The sequence below is a fragment of the Gopherus evgoodei genome, chromosome 6 (genome assembly GCF_007399415.2).
Source record: "Gopherus evgoodei ecotype Sinaloan lineage chromosome 6, rGopEvg1_v1.p, whole genome shotgun sequence".
NCBI lineage: Eukaryota > Metazoa > Chordata > Testudines > Testudinidae > Gopherus > Gopherus evgoodei.
This window is the reverse complement of record NC_044327.1, coordinates 67,962,641-67,981,516: the sequence shown is the minus strand read 5'-3', so window position 1 is coordinate 67,981,516 and position 18,876 is coordinate 67,962,641. Positions and strand designations below refer to the sequence as shown.

At 41.4% G+C, this 18,876-nt stretch overlaps 1 protein-coding gene across 11 annotated transcripts in view; it reads left to right on the top strand.

Moving 5' to 3' along the window:
- FER (FER tyrosine kinase) overlaps positions 1 to 18,876 on the top strand; it is a 435,712-nt gene that overhangs the window by 39,410 nt on the left and 377,426 nt on the right. For all 11 annotated transcript variants that reach the window (XM_030565797.1, XM_030565791.1, XM_030565792.1 and 8 more), the window contains 2 exons: positions 10,452 to 10,716; positions 17,809 to 17,982. In XM_030565797.1, the coding sequence (XP_030421657.1) occupies positions 10,510 to 10,716; positions 17,809 to 17,982 (381 nt within the window). In that variant the 5' untranslated portion in view covers positions 10,452 to 10,509. The remainder of the gene's footprint in view (positions 1 to 10,451; positions 10,717 to 17,808; positions 17,983 to 18,876) is intronic.

The window sequence follows — 18,876 nt, the reverse complement described above, 5'->3', positions numbered from 1 at the left end:
CTGACCTGTTCATGATGACTAACAGCACCTCCTTTGTCAGCCCCTTTGATTATAATGTCAGAGTTGTTTCTGAGGCTATGGTTGGTATTGCATTCTATACAGCTGAGGTTATGGGGCAAGTGATGCTGTTGGTTTACAATTTCAGCCTGTGCACGTCTGTGGAAGCACTCTATGTAGAAGTCCAGTCTGTCATTTCGACCATCAGGAGAAGTCCACACAGAATTCTTCTTCTTGTAGTGTTGGTGGGAAGGTTCCTGTAGGTCAGTGCTCTGTTCAGTGAGGTGTTGAAAATATTCCTTGAGTAGGAGATGGTGAAAGTAGGCTACCAGATCACCGCAAAACTGTATCAGGTGCGTGAGGATGGTGGGGCAGAAAGAGAGTCTCTGAGATAGGACAGACTCTTCTGCCGGGCTAAGTGTGTGGTTGGATAGATTAACAATATTATTGAGTGAGTTAAGGGTACCACTGTTGTAGCTGCCTGTGTCATGTAGGAGTTTAGATAGTTTACTGTCCTTTTTCCTCTGTAGAGAAATAAAGTGTGTGTTATAAATGGCTTATCTTGTCTTCGTAAATCCAACCATGTGTAATTTTGTGTGGAAGGTTGGTTTTATATGAGAATCTCGCATTTTGAGAGCTCATTCTTCATCTTCTCCTGTTTGCCGTACAGGATGCTGATCAGGTGGTTCCGCAGTTTCTTTGACAGTGTGTGGCATAATCTCTCACGATAGTCAGTGTAGTATGTCGATTTGTAATGGATTTTTTACCTTCAGTCCGTTTTTGTTATGATGTCCATCTGTTTGCACTTGGAGAGAAAGATGTCTGCCTGTATCTTTGCGAGATTTTTCATGAAGTAGATGGATTGTCACATCATATGGCTAAATAATTGTAGTGGAACATAGCTGTTATAGACCAGTGATCAGCAACCTTTCAGAAATGGTGTGCTGAGTCTTCATTTATTCACTCTACTTTAAGGTTTCACGTGCCAGTAATACTTTTTAACGTTTTTAAAAGGTCTCTTTATATAAGTCTATAATATATAAATAAACTGTTGTTGTATGTAAAGTAAATAAGGCTTTTAAAATGTTTAAGAGGCTTCATTTAAAATTAAATTAAAATGCAGAGCCCCCCTCCCCAGCCCGGTGGCCAGGACCTGGGCAGTGAGTGCCACTGAAAATATGCAGTGTTTAGTTACTGGTGAGAATATGCTTCAGGTTGGCGAGTTGTCTGTTGGCGAGGACTGGCCTGCCACCCAAGGTCTGTGAAAGTGAGGGATCATTGTCCTGAATGGGTTGTAGATCCCTGATGTTGCGTTGGAGGGGTTTTAGCTGAGGACTGTATGTGATGGCCAGTGGAGTCCTGCTGGTTTCTTTCCTGGGCTTGTCTTGCAGTAGGAGGCTTCTGGGTACACGTCTGGCTCTGTTGATCTGTTTCCTTATTTCCTCATGCGGGTATTGTAGTTTTGAGAATGCTTGGTGAAGATTTTGTAGGTGTTGGTCTCTGTCTGAGGGGTTGGAGCAGATGCGGTTGTACCTCAGTGCTTGGCTGTAGACAATGGATCATGTGGTGTGTCCGGGATGGAAGCTGGAGGCATGAAGGTAGGCATAGCGGTCGGTGGGTTTTTGGTATAGGATAGTGTTAACATGACCATCACTTATTTTCACCGTGGTGTCTAGGAAGTGGACCTCCCATGAGACCTCATCTGGAATATTGTGTGCAGTTCTGGTCTCACATGTTTAAGAAGGATGAATTCAAATTGGAACAGGTACAGAGAAGGGCTACTAGGATGATCCGTGGAATGGAAAACCTGCCTTATGAAAGGAGACTCAAAGAGGTTGGCTTGTTTAGCCTAACCAGAAGAAGGCTGAGGGGAGATAGGATTGCTCTTTATAAATATATCAGAGGGATAGATATCAGGGAGGGAGAGGAATTATTTAAACTTAGTACCAGTGTGGACACAAGAACAAATGGATATAAGCTGGACACTAGAAAGTTTAGACTTGAAATTAGATGAAGGTTTCTAACCATTAGAAGAGTGAAGTTCTGGAACAGCCTTCCAAGGGGAGCAGTGGGGGAAAAAGACATATCTGGCTTCAAGACTAAGCTTGATAAGTTTATGGAGGGGATGGTATGATGGGATAGCCTAATTTTGGCAATTAATTGATCTTTGATTATTAGCGGGTAAATATGCCCAATGGTCTGTGATGGGATTTGAGTTACTACAGAGAATTATTTCCTGAGTGCTGGGTGGTGAATCTTGCCCACATGCTCAGAGTTTAACTGATCACCATATTTGGGGTCGGGAAGGAATTGTCCTCCAGAGCAGATTGGCAGAGGCCCTGGAGGTTTTTCGCCTTCCTCTGCAGCGTGGGGCCCGGGTCACTTGCTGGAGGATTCTCTGCACCTAGAGGTCTTTAAACCATGTTTTGAGGACTTCAATAACTCAGACATAAGTTAGGAGTTTGTTACAGGAGTGGGTGGGTGAGATTCTTTGGCCTGCATTATGCAGGAGGTCAGACTAGATGATCATAATGGTCCCTTCTGACCTTAAAGTCTACGAGTCTATGAGATTGGTCCAGGCTGAGGTTGATGGTGGGGTGGAAGCTGTTGAAATCGTGGTGGAATTTTTCCAGAGTCTCCTTCCCATGGGTCCAGATGGTGAAGATGGAGGTAGAGAAGGGACGTGAGTGGACGAGAGCTGAGGAAGCGTTGTTCCAGATCAGCCATAACAATGTTGGCATATTGTGGGGCCATAGCGTTGCCACTGATTTGGAGGTATATATTGTCATCAAATTTGAAATGGTTGTGTGTGAGGGAAGATCGTAGCCTGGCCCTCCCTGCATGCAGTCTTAGACTCTCCCAATTCTGTGACCAAATCAATAGCTATGGCTGTTAACATGTGCAGGAGCTCATGATTACAGTCCTTGGGGTTTCTTCAAGAGGTGCAGCAAACCCTTTCTCTTTTCAGAGAAAACGGACACCAAATTGCACAGACTTAAGGACTTTAAGGCGACCCTGAAATCTCTGGGTCTGTATAGTCTGGCAGCAACCAGAAGATGCTACAGGCCTCAGCAGGTTTGATGCTATTTCATGCAGCTTCCCAGGCAGGACCAGTGGAGGAGAAAAAAGGACTTCTGGCATAAATCCTATACACCAACCTCTTCCTTAAGGCTGTTACATTCTTTCCCTAGACATTCGGCAACTTCGAAGCACTGGTTTTGATGACATGCTTGAGGATGACATCTCAATCCCCTCGATTCTGGATTCAGTTACCCTTTGTTTTCCAGCCGACTGTCCCACTTCCTCAATGCCTGGAACCATATTACCTTGGACCATTGGGATCTAAACACAGTAGAATTAGGTTATACCCTCCAATTTTTGTCCACCCACCCTCCCTGTCCCTCTATAGGGACCTTTCTTCTGAAGAAATATCGAGACAAGAAGTCCAATCCCTCCTTTGGGTGGAAGCCATGGAAGAGGTTCCTCACCGTCTAAGAGGATAGGGGTTTTATTCTCATTACTTCCTAATCCCAAAAGCCAAGGGGAGTCTCATACTGATCCTAGACCTGCAGTGGTTCAACCATTATCTAAAGAGATAAAAGTTCTGCATGGTCTTCTTGGCTTCCATCATTCCTTTGCCAGATCTAGGGGACTGGTATGCTGCCCTCAACCTAAAAGATGCATACTTCCACATATAGATTTTCCAAAGCACAGAAAGTTCCTAAGTGTTGTCATAAACCAGACTCATTACTAATTGGCAGTTCTGCCATTCGGGCTGTTGGCTGCCCCACAGGTCTTCACCAAATGTATGGCAGTAGTAGCGGCCTTCCTCAAGAGAAAGGTAGTTCACATTTTCTCGGCTAATCAAGGGCCAGTCCAGAACTCAAGTGGCATCAGACATCCATTTCATCCAATCGACCTTCCAGGTGTTGGGCTTATTAATAAACAGCCAGCAGTCTACCCTTAGCCCTGTACAAAGGATATAGTTCATAGAGTGGTTCTGGACTCTTGTACAGGCGAAGACCCTGCTTCTGGAGGATAGTTTCTACTCAATCTCGAACCTGATAAGTTCCCTTCAGGCACCCTTCAGGCGCATCTGACCATGACAGTCTGAATATGCTTGAGCCTTCTGAGCCACATGGCATTATGCACATATGTGGTACAACATGCGAGACTACATCTCAGATCTTTCCAGGCCCTAGTTGGCCACGATATGTTCACCCTCACAACATCATCTGGACATGATACTTATGTTTCCACTCAAGTCCTCAACTCACTGACTTGGTGGTTGAATCATAGTCTGCTTGGGAATACCTTTTTCAAGGCTCCAACCATCCATTTATCTGATCTCTATGCCTCTGTGTTGGGTTGGGGAGCCCACTTTGGGCATCTCAGGACTCAAGGCCTGTCATCTCCAAGAAGAGCTTTCAATCCATATCAGTATCAGAGAACTCAGCACAGTCTGCCTGACCTGCCAGGCGTTTTTAACCCACATTGCAGACAAGGCAGTCTCGGTTCTCATGGACAATATAATCGCCATGTACTACATCAACAGGCAGGGTGAAGCGCATTCTTCCCCCTGCGCCAGGAAGCAATCCAACTGTGGGAGTTCTGCATTACACTCCATCTACCTAGAGGCATCTTACATGCCGAGTACACAGAACCAACTTGCGGATTGCCTCAGCAGGTCCCTTTCCACTCACTATGAATGGTTCCTTCGACTGGACACGTCAAGAGACATCTTCTAGAGGTAGAGGGCTCCTCTTATAGACCTCTTTGCAGGAGCAACAGGAAATGCCATCAGTTTTTCTCCCTGCAGGGCCACAGCCCAGGTTCTCTTATGGATGCCTTACCTGTTGGCCCAGGCAACTCACCTCTATTATTGCCTTTCCCAAATAACATTAATTCACAAGATTCTGTCAAAGATGAAGCAGGATTGAGTACAGCACATCCTTATAACCCTGGTATGGCCCAGACAGCACTGGTTCACCACCCTCTGAGCTTTCCAGTGGAGCCCCCAGTCCATCTCCCACTACACCCTGACCTGATCACCCAGGACCCTGTTCAGCTGCTTCACCTGAATTTCAGTTCTCTTCATTTGTTGGCCTGGAACCTTCATGGCTGAATCCTGAAGAGCAAGCTCGCTTGGAGCAGGTTTGTAGAATCTTGCTAGGGAGAAAAGCCTACACCAGGGCAACTTATCTGGTAGAGTGGAAATGATTCTTTACCTGGTCTTCCCAACTTGGAGTTCCACCTACACAGTACTCATTGTAATTTATTTTGGAGTATACTCTGCTCTTGAAACAACAAGGTCTGGCCTTCTTCTTCAGTTAAGGTCCACCTGGTGGCCATTTCAGCCATCTGACCTAAGGCTGAGAACACATTGGTGTTTTCACATGAAATGGTAATTGGTTTTCTCAAAGACTGGAGAGGATGTTCCCTCAGATAAAGGAACCGATCCCTCCTTGGGACCTAAACCTCGTCCTGGCAAAGCTGTCAGGCCCACCCTTCAAGCTGCTAGCAACATTTTTAAAGTTTATTTTGAAAACTTTTCAGATTAGTTTTATAGCTATATAAGAAAATGAATTATTGTTTGGTTATTTCATTTACCAAAGGTAATTGAAGCAGATATTTATGAAGTCATTGGGAGGTGAACTATCTCCAATTCAACAAGTTAATCATTAATATTTGGAGAGTTTTTTTGCCATGCTGTATTAGGAGGAGAACATCAACAGACAGACGTTTAAATTGTTATATTTAACTAAAACAACCACGTTATGTATTCTGGATCTTTTTCTTCAACCACGAACATATAATGTTATAACAAAACAAGCATATGAATTTTTGAATTTAGTTAAACATTCAAGTTTTTTAAAATCAGGTTTGTTTTTGTTAAAATTGTTTTTAACTAAAACTGTTAAATGAAATATTTAAAAAAACCAAAAAAATTAAATTGACTGTGTCAGCCAGGTCAACATGAGAAACTTAAAATATTGGCTTCTGCAGCTAACTCAGTTGTCTTCACCTTCATTTTCCTGTTTGTTCATAATCTGGAAAAGAAAAACAGCTTTCCTGTTTTTTCAGGTCCCAAACGATTTCTCAGTTTGGAATGAATCAGTCCTGTCATAAACAGATAGTTAAGGGTTAATGTCTCTTTTACCCGTAAAGGGTTAAGAAGCTCAGTAAACCTGGCTGACACCTGACCAGAGGACCAATAGGGAGACAAGATACTTTCAAATCTTGGTGGAGGGGAGTCTTTTGTTTGAGCTCTTTGTGGTGGTGTTGTTCGCTCTTGGGACTAAGAGGGACCAGACGTCCATCCAGGCTCTCCAAATCTTTCTGAATCAGTCTCTTATGTTTCAAACTTGTAAGTAATTAGCCAGGCAAGGCGTGTTAGTCTTATATTTGTTTTCTCAACTTGTAAATGTTTCTTTTTGCTGGAAGGATTTTATCTCTGTTTGCTGTAAATATGATCTCATTCAATTCCTTCCAAATTTCAACAGCGTCAGCAATGAAACAGCTATTTCCTTGCATTTTGTTCAAGGCCACAGAAATAGGCTTCAGGGTACTCAGCATGTGGTCAACATTTCTTTTAAGCCCAATGTGGAGAACTTTGGCTGTGACCGTGCCATCTATTTTTTCACGATTTTGTTCACAAACTGTCATCAGATTAGGTCAGTTCTTGATATAGTGGTCAAAACAGTCCACTACTGAGTTCCATTGCATGTCTTATGGGAGGGTTAGCTTGGTTCTTCCCACTTTTTTCAGAGCAGCTGCTGCAAAGTGGTTGTTACGGAAGTACTTTGCAATTTTGACAACATTAGCTTTTATTTCTGGAACACTGAAGTCTTTGGCTAGGAGGTGCATCAAATGAGCACTGCAACCGTATATTATTGGCTTGGGACTCTCTTCACTGTTGTCTTAATTTCTTCTCATCTTGGATACATTTGCAGCATTGTCTGTGACTAAGTTGCCTACTAGAGATTTGGTTTTTTTCTCCACAGTTTGTTATAGCTTTTACTGCTGCTTCTTGTCAGTATTCTGCTGTGTGTGTATTTCCTGATGTTTTAATTTTTTCTGTAAGGAAGACATTCCCTTTTTCTGTTGTCACACAAGCACATAAAACAGAATCTTTTGCACACTGCTCAATTTCTCTTTCATACACTTTATCCAGCAATTTGCCTGCGACATCTGCTCTTTTGGGTGGACTGTATCCTGGTCTTAATGACTGAACCATGTTAATGAAGTGTGGGTTCTCAAACATACGGAAAGAAGAGTTTGTTGCATAAACACAGAGCAATTTTTTCATCAAATATCTCTTCTTGTCATCTGCTGGTTCTTATCACAAATTTATCTATGCTTGTTTCAGAATGATGGAGATTTTTTTTTTCTTTTTGCTACAGGTGATCTACTGTGGCTATGTGACATACATTATGTGACTGAAACACTATCATTGGCAGATAACTCTGAAATATAGAAAATGATGGTGGTCTTGAAGGTGTATAGTCTTCAGAATCCTATATGTTGAGGATGGATTCTCCTAAACAAAATAATTCAATGCAGTTATTTAATTATTATTAGTGTTAGTATTACTCATTGCATTCACTGACACTCAGTACTACTTTAAAGGTGAAATTGTAAATTGAAGATCTACCTATTTCAGCTATTTATTTTTTATCACAACTGCATCTAAAGTGATAGTACCAGAGAGTAACAACTGTATTTTTTGCTCAAACACGAGAATTCAAGAATAGTCCAGAAGGAAGACAGGCAGTCCTTAAGAAAGAAGTACGAAATAAAAAAGTTTACCAACCTGAAGATCCTGCATATTCAGACATGTTTCTTTCCTCATCTTCAACCCAGCTTCCTCCTGAGAAGGAACACTTCTCATGATGTTGTTTCATTTGGGAAATCAGGCTTTGCATTTCTTTGTTGCACTGTTTGCATTTTACATACATGCCTCTCTTACCCGCAGGTAGAATATCTTAATTAAAATATTCCAAAACTGGGTCTCTTTTACGGTCTACTGCCGTTATAGGTTTTCCCTTCTAGTGAGAGAATGGTATGGTAGATCTCAAATCAATGAAGGCTACACTCAGAAAGACCTCAAGACTTCTGGAATATGCTGCTCAAACAGTTTTACCTTTGTTTGTACCGCCTGTCCCTCCGTTCTCACATTTATCTCCAGATGTCTTCTCCTTGTCCAGATCTATTCCGCCCGCAATCTTCTATTCATTTAATTTTTGAAACTTGCACTTTTAGAGAGAGAAGTAAGGGATTGACTCTGTGTACACAAATGTGCAGAGGAACAATAGGGTTGAGGTCTGTTATTTCTCACCTCCATTATTTATTTATTTATATTAAAAACATTTTTGCTGTCAACAAGCATGTTCTCTCTGGAGACCCAAATCCACAGGTTGAGAACTGCAAAACTAAGCATTTCTGATGGTATCTTTTGGGCTGAGCACTGAGTCCCATTGGGTAGATTGATAGATTAACATAAATAATCTATACAGAAGCTCCTGTAACCCCATAAGATTGGGTTCCTAAACCATTAACTATTGGAAGCCATTTACAAAACTTTTCTTAAACATTACATGACTATATTGTCTCATACTATAGAATTAGAATTTATAATCCCTAGCCAATGATGATATCTTTGAGTTTTAATTAAGATAGATTTTTCCCTCAAAAAGCAGTTTATCAAAAAATCCAATTTAAATTAAAAAAATTCTGATTTTTTTTTAAAAAAATGATTAATTTTTATCCACCCTGACTAATTCTGTATTCAGTGCATAGTTTGGATGATGTACAGTAAATAATGAATGAGACCACACAAAGATTGATTAGGATAAAAAGAAATATTGAATTCTTGCCCATCTGGTGAGCACCATTCTTTCTGAATGAGCAAGGAATTCTGTGAGGGGAAAAATAGTATGTGATCATATCATCAAAGCAGTGACATCACAACAGGGTGGTGGTGGTGGAGGTGGCAGGGAGCTGTGGTCCTCAAACTTTTTGCCATGGTGAACCTAGCCCCCTTCCCATCTTCCCCCTGACGACCCCGGTCATGCCAGAAGCTGGTGGAGCCAGGACAGGGATCCCGGGGAGCTGTGGAACCTGTGTGGACCCTACACCTGCCTACAGTTCAGGGGACCAAAGAGCAGCCCCTGTCCTCTGTACCTGCCTAGGGCAGGTTGAGGGTCTGCGCTGCCGCTCCCCGTAGCTGCCCACACGGCTCTTAATATGGCTAGGCTGCAGCTCCAAGGCTGTGCCCCCCGGTCACAGCAAGAGCCGCAGACAACTGTGGGGAGCCTGGGTCCCTCCTTCCTGCTTGGGTGTTAGGTCTGGGGGAGGAGAGCTCCCTGGCCTTGCTGTGGCTTCTGGCTTGGCTGGGGCATAGCCTCGGGACAAGAAGGGAAGGTGGGGACAGGCCTTGGGGGGAAGAGGAGGGGACTTGAGGGAAGGTGTGGGGTGGGGGGCATGGCTTTGCAGGGAAGAGGAGGAACCTCAGGGGGGAGGGGTGAGGCAGGACCTTGTTGGGAAGAGGAGAGGGGAGCCTTATGGGGCCAGGGCCCCAACCCCCCCATGCTTTTGGAAGGCTCTGCTGTCCCTGAATCTAAGACTGTATCATAATGCATATTCACAAAGGTGCCGAATTAAGGTTGCACTGGTAGCCTTCCTTCTGGCATTTCTGAACTTTGAAGCACTTGGTTTTGAAACCTTAGCAGTCTTTTTACATTGTGTTTGCGGTTTTATATATGCTGTTAGCCTTCTGGAATCTGATTCCCAACGTGTTAACACCTGACAATTGACTAGGAATTTTATGGGCTATCAGGAGCAGTGTACTGTGAAGAAAGGAGGCTCTGTGGTTACTAGGAGTAGGGCAGGATAATCTGGCATTTTTGTCTTGTAATATATCTGTTTCCATTGATCTGTCTCAACTATTTAATCAAACCAATCTGTTTAGTTTGGGAATTCAATGTATCTTATGTACTTATATGGACCTCTTGCCATTTTATCTAAGAACTTCAAAATTTTTACTATATTTATCTTGACAGACATTCCTGTGAGATAGGGAAGTACTGCTATAGTAATACTTTATGCAGATGGAGAAGTAAGGCACAGAGAGACTGAGCAGTTTGGTCAAATTCACACAGGAAGTCTGTGGTGGGAGATCCAAGTTCAGTTTGCTACTCCAAGTCCTAGGTTAGTGCTTTAACACCAGGACCGCCTTTCTCCTCTGCTAGCTGTTTTCTAAGTGGTTAATGTGCAAGACAGAGCTGAGTCTTGCTGTTGAAAATTGTGGCTGACTGACTATTAGTTCAGAGATGAGTGGTTAAATTAAAATAGTTGCTTCTTGCTTTAAATTTCAGTATGTGTCATAACTTTGTGGTGATTAAATTTTATAGGTTCCTCTTTCAATATTTTTCTCATTAATTTTCTGTCTGCAGATGTGGTGACTAGAAGAACCTCTATTGTTGCCCATAGTGCATATAGTGCCTTATAAAGATGGGGTTTGGAAGTGACCTGAAGTGTTCTCATGATGCTTTGTTAAAATTGCAAGATTGGGAGTTACGACTACTAGAAACTGTGAAGAAATTTATGGCCATGCGAGTAAAAAGTGACAAAGAATATGCATCCACTTTACAAAATCTTTGTAATCAAGTTGATAAAGAGAGTACTTCCCAACTGGATTATATTAGCAATGTATCCAAGGTAAGAGAAGATTATTTAGAAATTGAAATTGAGGAATCATGTTTTCATTATTATATAGAAAAGCCTGTTAACTCCTTTTTTTTCTTCGTTATAAAGTAAACTCAAGGATTAACTTGAAAAGTGTCATTGTCCTGTGGTGGTTTTGTCCCTTTTTGGATGGATCTCTTAAGCCACTCTGAGCCTTGTGTTCCATCTGCTTTATTCTCCCACCTTTTCCATTTTCCTTCTGTGTTAGACCATGTGCCCACTGAACTCCACTAATGCAGCTTCTTGAGAGTTAGTTTTAGTAAAGAGTTTGAAGTGAGGTGTGGCAGTCCCTGGGTGGAATGTGTATCATGCAAACTCTCCTTTTGTACTGAAAAAAGTGCCCAAGCTAGAATCCCTAATTTTGAGCTCTGGTATTGTAGACCCTGGGCTGACCCACTTATTCTTATGTTTGGGGGTTTTGTGATTATAATATGTTGTAGTAAGTTTTTTTTTTTTTAAGTGTTAAATAGAAACTATTGTTCATACCATGTAGAGGTTGTGATAAAAATAGAAAAAAAAGCCAGGAAATTCAGAGCTAAGGCTGACATTCTGACCATTATTCACACCATGGTGTTTAGTTGTAAAAAACAAAGCATTAATTAAGGCCAAAATTTCTCAGACTTTTTCTCATAATTGTAATAATGTTAAAGATAGTTTTTTGTATACAGTTTAAAGTAAAAAAAACCTTTTATGAAAGGTGTCATAACCTTAGTCCCAGATTTGGACCTTAGCGTCCAAAATATGGGGGTTAGCATGAAAACCTCCAAGCTTAGTTACCAGCTTGGACCTGGTACTTGCTGCCACCACCCAAAAAATTAGAGTGTTTTGGGGCACTCTGGTCCCCCTGAAAAACCTTCCCTGGGAACCCCAAGACCCAAATCCCTTGAGTCTCACAACAAAGGGAAATAATCCTTTTTCCCTTCCCCCCTCCAGGTGCTCCTGGAGAGATACACAGACACAAGCTCTGTGAAACTACACAGAGTGACTCCCCCTCTCTGTTCCCAGTCCTGGAAACAAAAAGTACTTTCCTCTTCACCCAGAGGGAATGCAAAATCAGGCTAGCAAATCCAACACACACAGATCTCCCCCCTGATTTCTTCCTCCCACCAATTCCCTGGTGAGTACAGACTCAATTTTCCTGAAATTTCCCAGTAAAGAAAACTTCACAAGTCTTAAAAGAAAGCTTTATATAAAAAGAAAGAAAAATACATACAAATGGTCTCTCTGTATTAAGGTGACACAATACAGGGTCAATTGCTTAAAAGAATATTGAATAAACAGCCTTATTCAAAAAGAATACAAATCAAAGCACTCCAGCACTTATATTCATGCAAATACCAAAGAAAAGAAACCATATAACTTACTATCTGATCTCTTTGTCCTTACACTTAGAAACAGAAGATTAGAAAACAGAGCTACTTCTCCAAAGCTCAGAGAAAGCAGGCAGACAGAAAACAAAGACTCAGACACAAACTTCCCTCCACCCAAAGTTGAAAAAATCCGGTTTCCTGATTGGTCCTCTGGTCAGGTGCTTCAGGTGAAAGAGACATTAACCCTTAGCTATCTGTTTATGACAAAAGGTTAAAAAAACATCCATTATGTACCGAATAGATACAAAAGAGGTACAGCAATGGCAGTGGCAAAGCAAGCATCCCCACTTCACCTTTTAATAAGCCTTAGGCCAGATTTATGACTGCTTTGGTAGTTAGAGGTCTATTCTGTCTTAACGGCTTCCTCAATTCTTGGCCTTTCTGCTGAAAATGCTGGACTGGAGCAGCTCACTTAGGCTACGTTTACACTACAGGAAAATTCGAATTAGCTTAAACCGATTTTATAAAACAGATATTATAAAGTCGATTTTGCATATCCACACTAGGCACATTAATTCGGTGGTGTGCATCCATGGTCCGAGGTTAGCGTTGATTTAAAGAGCCCTTTAAATCGATATAAAGAGCAGTGTAGTGTGGATGGGTGCAGCATTAAATAGATTTAACGCTGTTAAAATCGGTTTAACAGCGTAGTGTAGACCAGGCCTTATTTCACAATGGGCACCAAATAGTTGTTAGTTTAATTAATTTTAATCACTTTTAATCTGAATTGGACTTGAACAAGTGACCAAGAGGCTTCTTATCCTTTGTCTATCCTTGAATCACACATGATAGAAAAAGAGTGGGTAAACCTCCCCTCTTTCTAGACTAATGCAAACAACTGACCCAGGCCCCTCCAAAAAAAAAAAAAAAAAAAATTCCATGACATCTTAATGTCTACCTTTTAGTCACGGGTGTTTTTAGTAAAAGTCATGCACAGGTCACAGGCAGTAAACAAAAATTCATGGCCCGTGACCTGTTCATGACTTTTACTGTATATCCCTGACTAAGACTTGGCGGAGGGGGAGGCGGCTCGGGAGTGCGGTCCAGGGGCCCCACAGGTGCTGGGGGGGATGGCCCGGTGGCTGCTGGGGAGAGGGGAGTCGCGGTCATGGGTGCTGGGGTGGGAGGGAGGGTTGGGGCAGGCTCCCTACCTGGATCTTGGGAAGCGGCAACCCCAGCTCCTAGCTCCATATGCTGCCTCTGCTATACCCCAAGCCCCAATTCAGCAGCTCCCATTGTCTGGGAACTGTGGCCAGTGGAAGCTGCAAGGGTAGTGCCTGCAAGTGGAGGCAGTATGTGCATCTAGGAGCTGAGGGAGGGGAGTTCCTATTGCCCTCACAGAGAAGGGCCCCCCCAGATAAGCATCGCCCCGCAACCCAACCACTGCTGTTGCTGGAGGACAGAAGGGCCCGAGACTGCTCCAGCAGTGTCTGCTGCGTCTGGCCCGGGGGCTGCCAGAGCTCAGGTGGCCCCCAGGTCAGGCACACCAAACACTGCAGAAGTCCCGGATGTAACTGAAAGTCACGGAATCTGTGACCTCCATGACAAATACGGAGCCTTACCTATGAGCAAAATACCAAAATACTATATGCTTATTAATAATAAAACAGTAATAGAAGAAGAAAAACATAGAGTTGTCATGTCTCTTTCTTTACAAACCTTAATATTTATAAAGGTTATAAAGATTCTTGGATGCTGGTGCTATCTGGTGAGACACTGCCTCCTGCTGTGAGCAGCCAAATTAGCCCAGTACTGTGATTTAGCAGCTGAATTAGCCCAATATGTGCATCCACTTCTCTGCTGTTGGGAAAATTAATGGTGTTTACACAGTATCTTAAATATAAATAGGAAGCTAGAAATTATAGAATAAGGGAGGCAAAAACAGAAGGAGAAAAACCTGTAGCCATCAGAGTTAAGGACAGAAGGAGTTTTTCCAAGTATGTGAGGAACAAAAGAAATTCTAAAAATGATACTGGTCCATTACTAGATGGAAATGGTAGACTTGTCAATAATACAGAAAAGGCAAAAGTGTACAATAAATATTTCTTCTGTGTTTGGAAAAAAGCCGGACTGCTATCATATAATACTGCTACATCTGAAATAGTTGCCGTTCCAACAGAAACTGAGGGGCTTGATGCAGCTGCTACAATTAGACATCCTCGTGCAGAGTCAAGGTTATAGAGGAGCGTGGTTACACAACTCCCTGTCCATTGAACAGCAGCTGCAAAAGGAAGACTTTTTTTTTTTTTAAATCAGCATGCCTGGATAACTTGCATCTGAGAGTTTTAAATAGCTGGCCAAGGAGCTCTCAGGACTGGTTAATATTTTTTTTTCCAGTAAATCTATGGACGTTCCAGAGGACCGGAACAAATCTAATGTTATGCCAATATTTAAAAAGGGTAAATGGGACAACCTGAGTAATTATAGGCCTGTTAGCTTGACATTGATCCTGGGCAAAATAATGGAATGGCTCACACAGGATTTGATTGATAAAGAGTTTAGGGAGAGTAATATAGTTAAAGCCAATCAGCATAGGTTTGTGGAAAATAGATCCTATCAAACTAGCTTGATAAGCTATTTTGTTGAGATTACAAGTTTGGATGATAAAGGAATAGTGTTAATGTAATAAGCTTTTGTAAGATATCTGACTTGGGACTGCATGGGACATTTCGTTTAAGAAACTAGAGCAATGCAGATTCAATATGGCACACATTAAATGGATAAATACTGGCTAATTCGTATGTCTCCATGTAATTGTTAATGGGATTCACCACTGAGCAGGTGTTTCTAGTGGGATTCTACAGGGATTGCTTGTTGGACCTGTACTATTTAACATTTTTATCAATGACCTGGAAGAAAATATAACACCATTACTGATAAAGTTGCAGAGTATATAGACATTGAGGAAGTGGTGAATAATGAAGAGGCCAGGTCATTGATTCAGTTATCTAGATTGCTTAATAAACTGGGTACATGCAATTTAGTATGACAAAATGTAAAAGTCAATACATCTAGGAAGAAAGAATGTAGGCCATACTTAGATGATAGGGGATTTTGTCTTGGGAAACGGTACCTCTGAAAAGGATGAGGGGATTAAGGTGGCTTATCAGTTGAACATGAACTGCCTGTGTGACAGTGTGGCCAAAGGGCTAATGTGATCTTTGGTTGTATAAACAGGAGAATCCTAAGTAGGAGTAGGGAGATTATATTATCTGTGCATTAGGCAATGGTGCAACCGCTACAGGAGTGCCGTGTCCACTTCTGATGCCCACAGTTCAAAGATATTGATAAATTGGAGGGCGTTCAGAAGAAAGTCTGGAGAAAGATTAAAGAATTAGAAAACATGTAATCTTCTTTGAATGCTTGCTCATGTCAATTCTATGTTAGACGTGTGCACACCCATGTACACGGCTGCTGGAGATTTTTCCCTTAGTGGTATCCGTAGGGCTGCCTCCGGTGCCCCCTGGAGTCCCGTGCTAATGTGCTGGTGTATGGGATGCTGCTGCCCTCTGTTTCTTCTTATGGCCCGTGACGGTCACTTTCTACAGATACTACTGGGGGGAAATGTTCGGCAGCTGTGCATGTGGTGCGCCCAGACCTAAGCATGGAATGGATGTGAGCAGCACATCTCAAATACAACATTTATGAAAGGTAGGTAACCATTTTTTATAGTTGAAGACGCAAGGAGCTCTATCTGTTTAATTTAACAAAGAAAGAGTTAAGATGTGGCTTGATTATAGTCTATAAGTACCTACTTGGAGAACAAAAGTTTGATACCAGAGGGCTCTTTAGTCTAGCAGACAAAGGTGTAACAAGATCCAATGACTGGAAAGTGAAGTTAGACAAGTTTAGATTAGAAATAAGGCACAAATTTTTAATAGTGAGGTTAATTACCAAGGGTTGTAGTCAGGGCTGGGTACAGCGCTGCTTCATTCTTCGAAGGCAATTCAGTGGTGGGTCCTTCGCTCCCATCCTTCCTCTTTGGCGGCACTTCAACAGCAGCTCAAAGAGGAAGAGAGGGACTTAGGGACCTGCTGCCGAAGACCCGGACGTGCTGCCCCTTTCCATTGGCTGCCCCAAACACCTGCTTCCTTTGCTGGTGCCTGGAGCTGGCCCTGGTTGTGGTGGATTTTCCATCACAGAAAATTTTTAAATGAATATTGGAGTTGATTCATGCAAGTCCTATGGCCCGTGTTATACAGGACATCAGACAAAACGATTAAAATGTTCACTTCTGGCCACACAGTCTATAAACAATATGAATTCTCTTTTCATTATCATGTCCCCATCCTTTTCTCCATTCAGCCACTTTTGAACATTTTTTACTTCAATTATTGTAAATGTCAGTTACTATTTATTACAATATTTGTCATTTCTGTTTCTTTGCTCTAATTTTGGCTGACCAAGAGAATGATTTTCAGTTTAAACACCATAGGAGTCTAATATTTTGATCATGTTTTTTACACAGTATACTTCACACTGGAACTCAATATTTCCCACCAAATACATGTATTTTTTATACCATAGAATCCCAAATACTGTGCATATTTAGTGCTGGAGTGATTGTTATACCTAAAATGTTGGCATTTCTGAGGGAGTGAAATGCAGCAGCTATTCTGTGCTAGCAATTCCATACAGCATTTTTTTTAGACAACAGAATTGAGAATAATATATTCTTTGCTCTCTTGGATAAGAAAAAATAACTTTTCCTATATGATTGTAAGTAGTCAGTTCCTTAATTTTATTTTTCAGCTTTTAGATACCATTGTTTAAGCACACTGTAATAGGACTGTTTCAGTACCTTGTTGAGAGAATTCCAGAGAACACTTAAGTACTGTAAGAAATGCTATGCATAATTTAATAGGTTTCGGGTCTTCCATTTAGGTTTCTGATTAACTCAATCTGGTCTGGTGTTAAGGGGGCATGCATAGATGGAAGTGCCTTTTTTCAGATGAGATGGGAAAAGGAGAACTCAGTCCATTGTGGTAATTAAAAAAACATTGGTACCTTCAGCAGTGCTGAAGTACAAAAATTATACTATCATAAAGTTGAATGCCCAGTGAACCCCATTCTGTTCTCGTCAGCAGAACTGAACAAGGTTCCAGGGGATATCAAATACTTTTATTCAAGTTAAATGCCAGTTTGAGGCTCATGTCAACAGCTTGTGTACATTGGTATAGCTCCAGTGAAGTAGTTGGAGCAATGTCAGTTTACTCCAGCAGAAGTTCTGGCCCTGTGTGTAACATAAAGAGAGACCTGATTTTATTCTACTAAAAATTGCCACTGCTATCACCAAGAGAATTAGTCATGTAATTGAGATTGATTTAAATAAAAGAAAAAATCTGCCTAGGACAGTGGAAAGACATACAAGAAAGGGAAGAACAAAGGACACTGGGAGCATGTCTGTCAAAGTAAAGAAATTTGGGTGATAGCTCAAGTGAGGGTTAATGGTTTTCATGACAGACCTAGACTTTAGTGTAATGCTGAAATGTGACTATAATACATCATTAATACATCTCTAACTCCTTTGCGTGGGTGGGTTAAAGACATGGTTTCTATATTTAAAGTGTTCATTCAGGCAAATGTTGAAAAATATTCTTTCTAAAACCCCTTTAAATAATAATGTACTTTTCCAAGAGTTTCTTTTGATCATGCAATAGCAGATAAGTTCTTTTCTCCATTTTCCTTCTTCCAGTCTTGGCTGCTTATGGTACAGCAGACAGAGCAACTTAGCAGGATAATGAAGACACATGCAGAAGATCTTAACTCTGGGCCACTACATAGACTTACAATGATGATCAAAGACAAGCAACAAGTAAAGAAGAGTTACATAGGTGTTCATCAGCAAATTGAGGCAGAGATGTTCAAGGTACCTTATTATACATGGTTTTTTTTTTAATTTTTAAATTACTAAAGCTTTATAAGGTAGTATATAGAATTATTTCATATAAATATTCACGTAAATACTGCAGATGCCACCATTCCTCTTTATCTTGCAGTACAAATACTGATTTTTTATAATTGGATTGCATTTTCTTCTTGTTTAATCCAGTTCCTCCATTTTTCTACAAGTTACTAGCTGAAAAGACAAAGGTGGGAAACTGTCCTGAAAATGAATTCAGTTAGGCTAACCGCTCTGGAAATTTTCTCCTTCCGGTAGAGCGTGACTGTGTGAATCCCTTCTCCTGTCTCCTCTAGGCATTTCTGGGGTCAGGGCTTGAAAAATCCACTAATCTAAGGCAAGTAAAAGCTTTTCTTGATGAGTGCTGTAAATTTCTGAGGAATCTAAGCTTGTGTTTAAAAAAAAAAAATCTCCCTTTCAGCAGCCACAGTGGGTTTTGGGGTGGACTTCAAATGTATCTGATACCTAGGATCCAGAGACTGATATGAATAATGGAGCCCCCAAACAAGTATGGCAACAAGTTTTCAATGAGCAATAATCATCCCTTTGGATTAATTTCATTGGATACAATATTACTACTGAAATTTAAGGGGACAGCTTCCTATTAGGAATCCCAGCAACCTCCGCTTTCCCAGCAGCTGGAGGGAGATTGACATGTCACATGGGTGTCCTCCTTACTACTCTGTGGATAATAGTTTGACTTCTCAGCCTATCGGGTGCCTGGTAAAATTCCAAGTCCTGTGTGTGGGCCTATGAATGGATATGCTTGGGTGTATCAGATATTCTGGGGTGATGAGAAAGATTGATGGAGTAAGTTAGGAAGAAAAAGGACAAAATATGGAGCGAGAGTGAGTGAGTGAA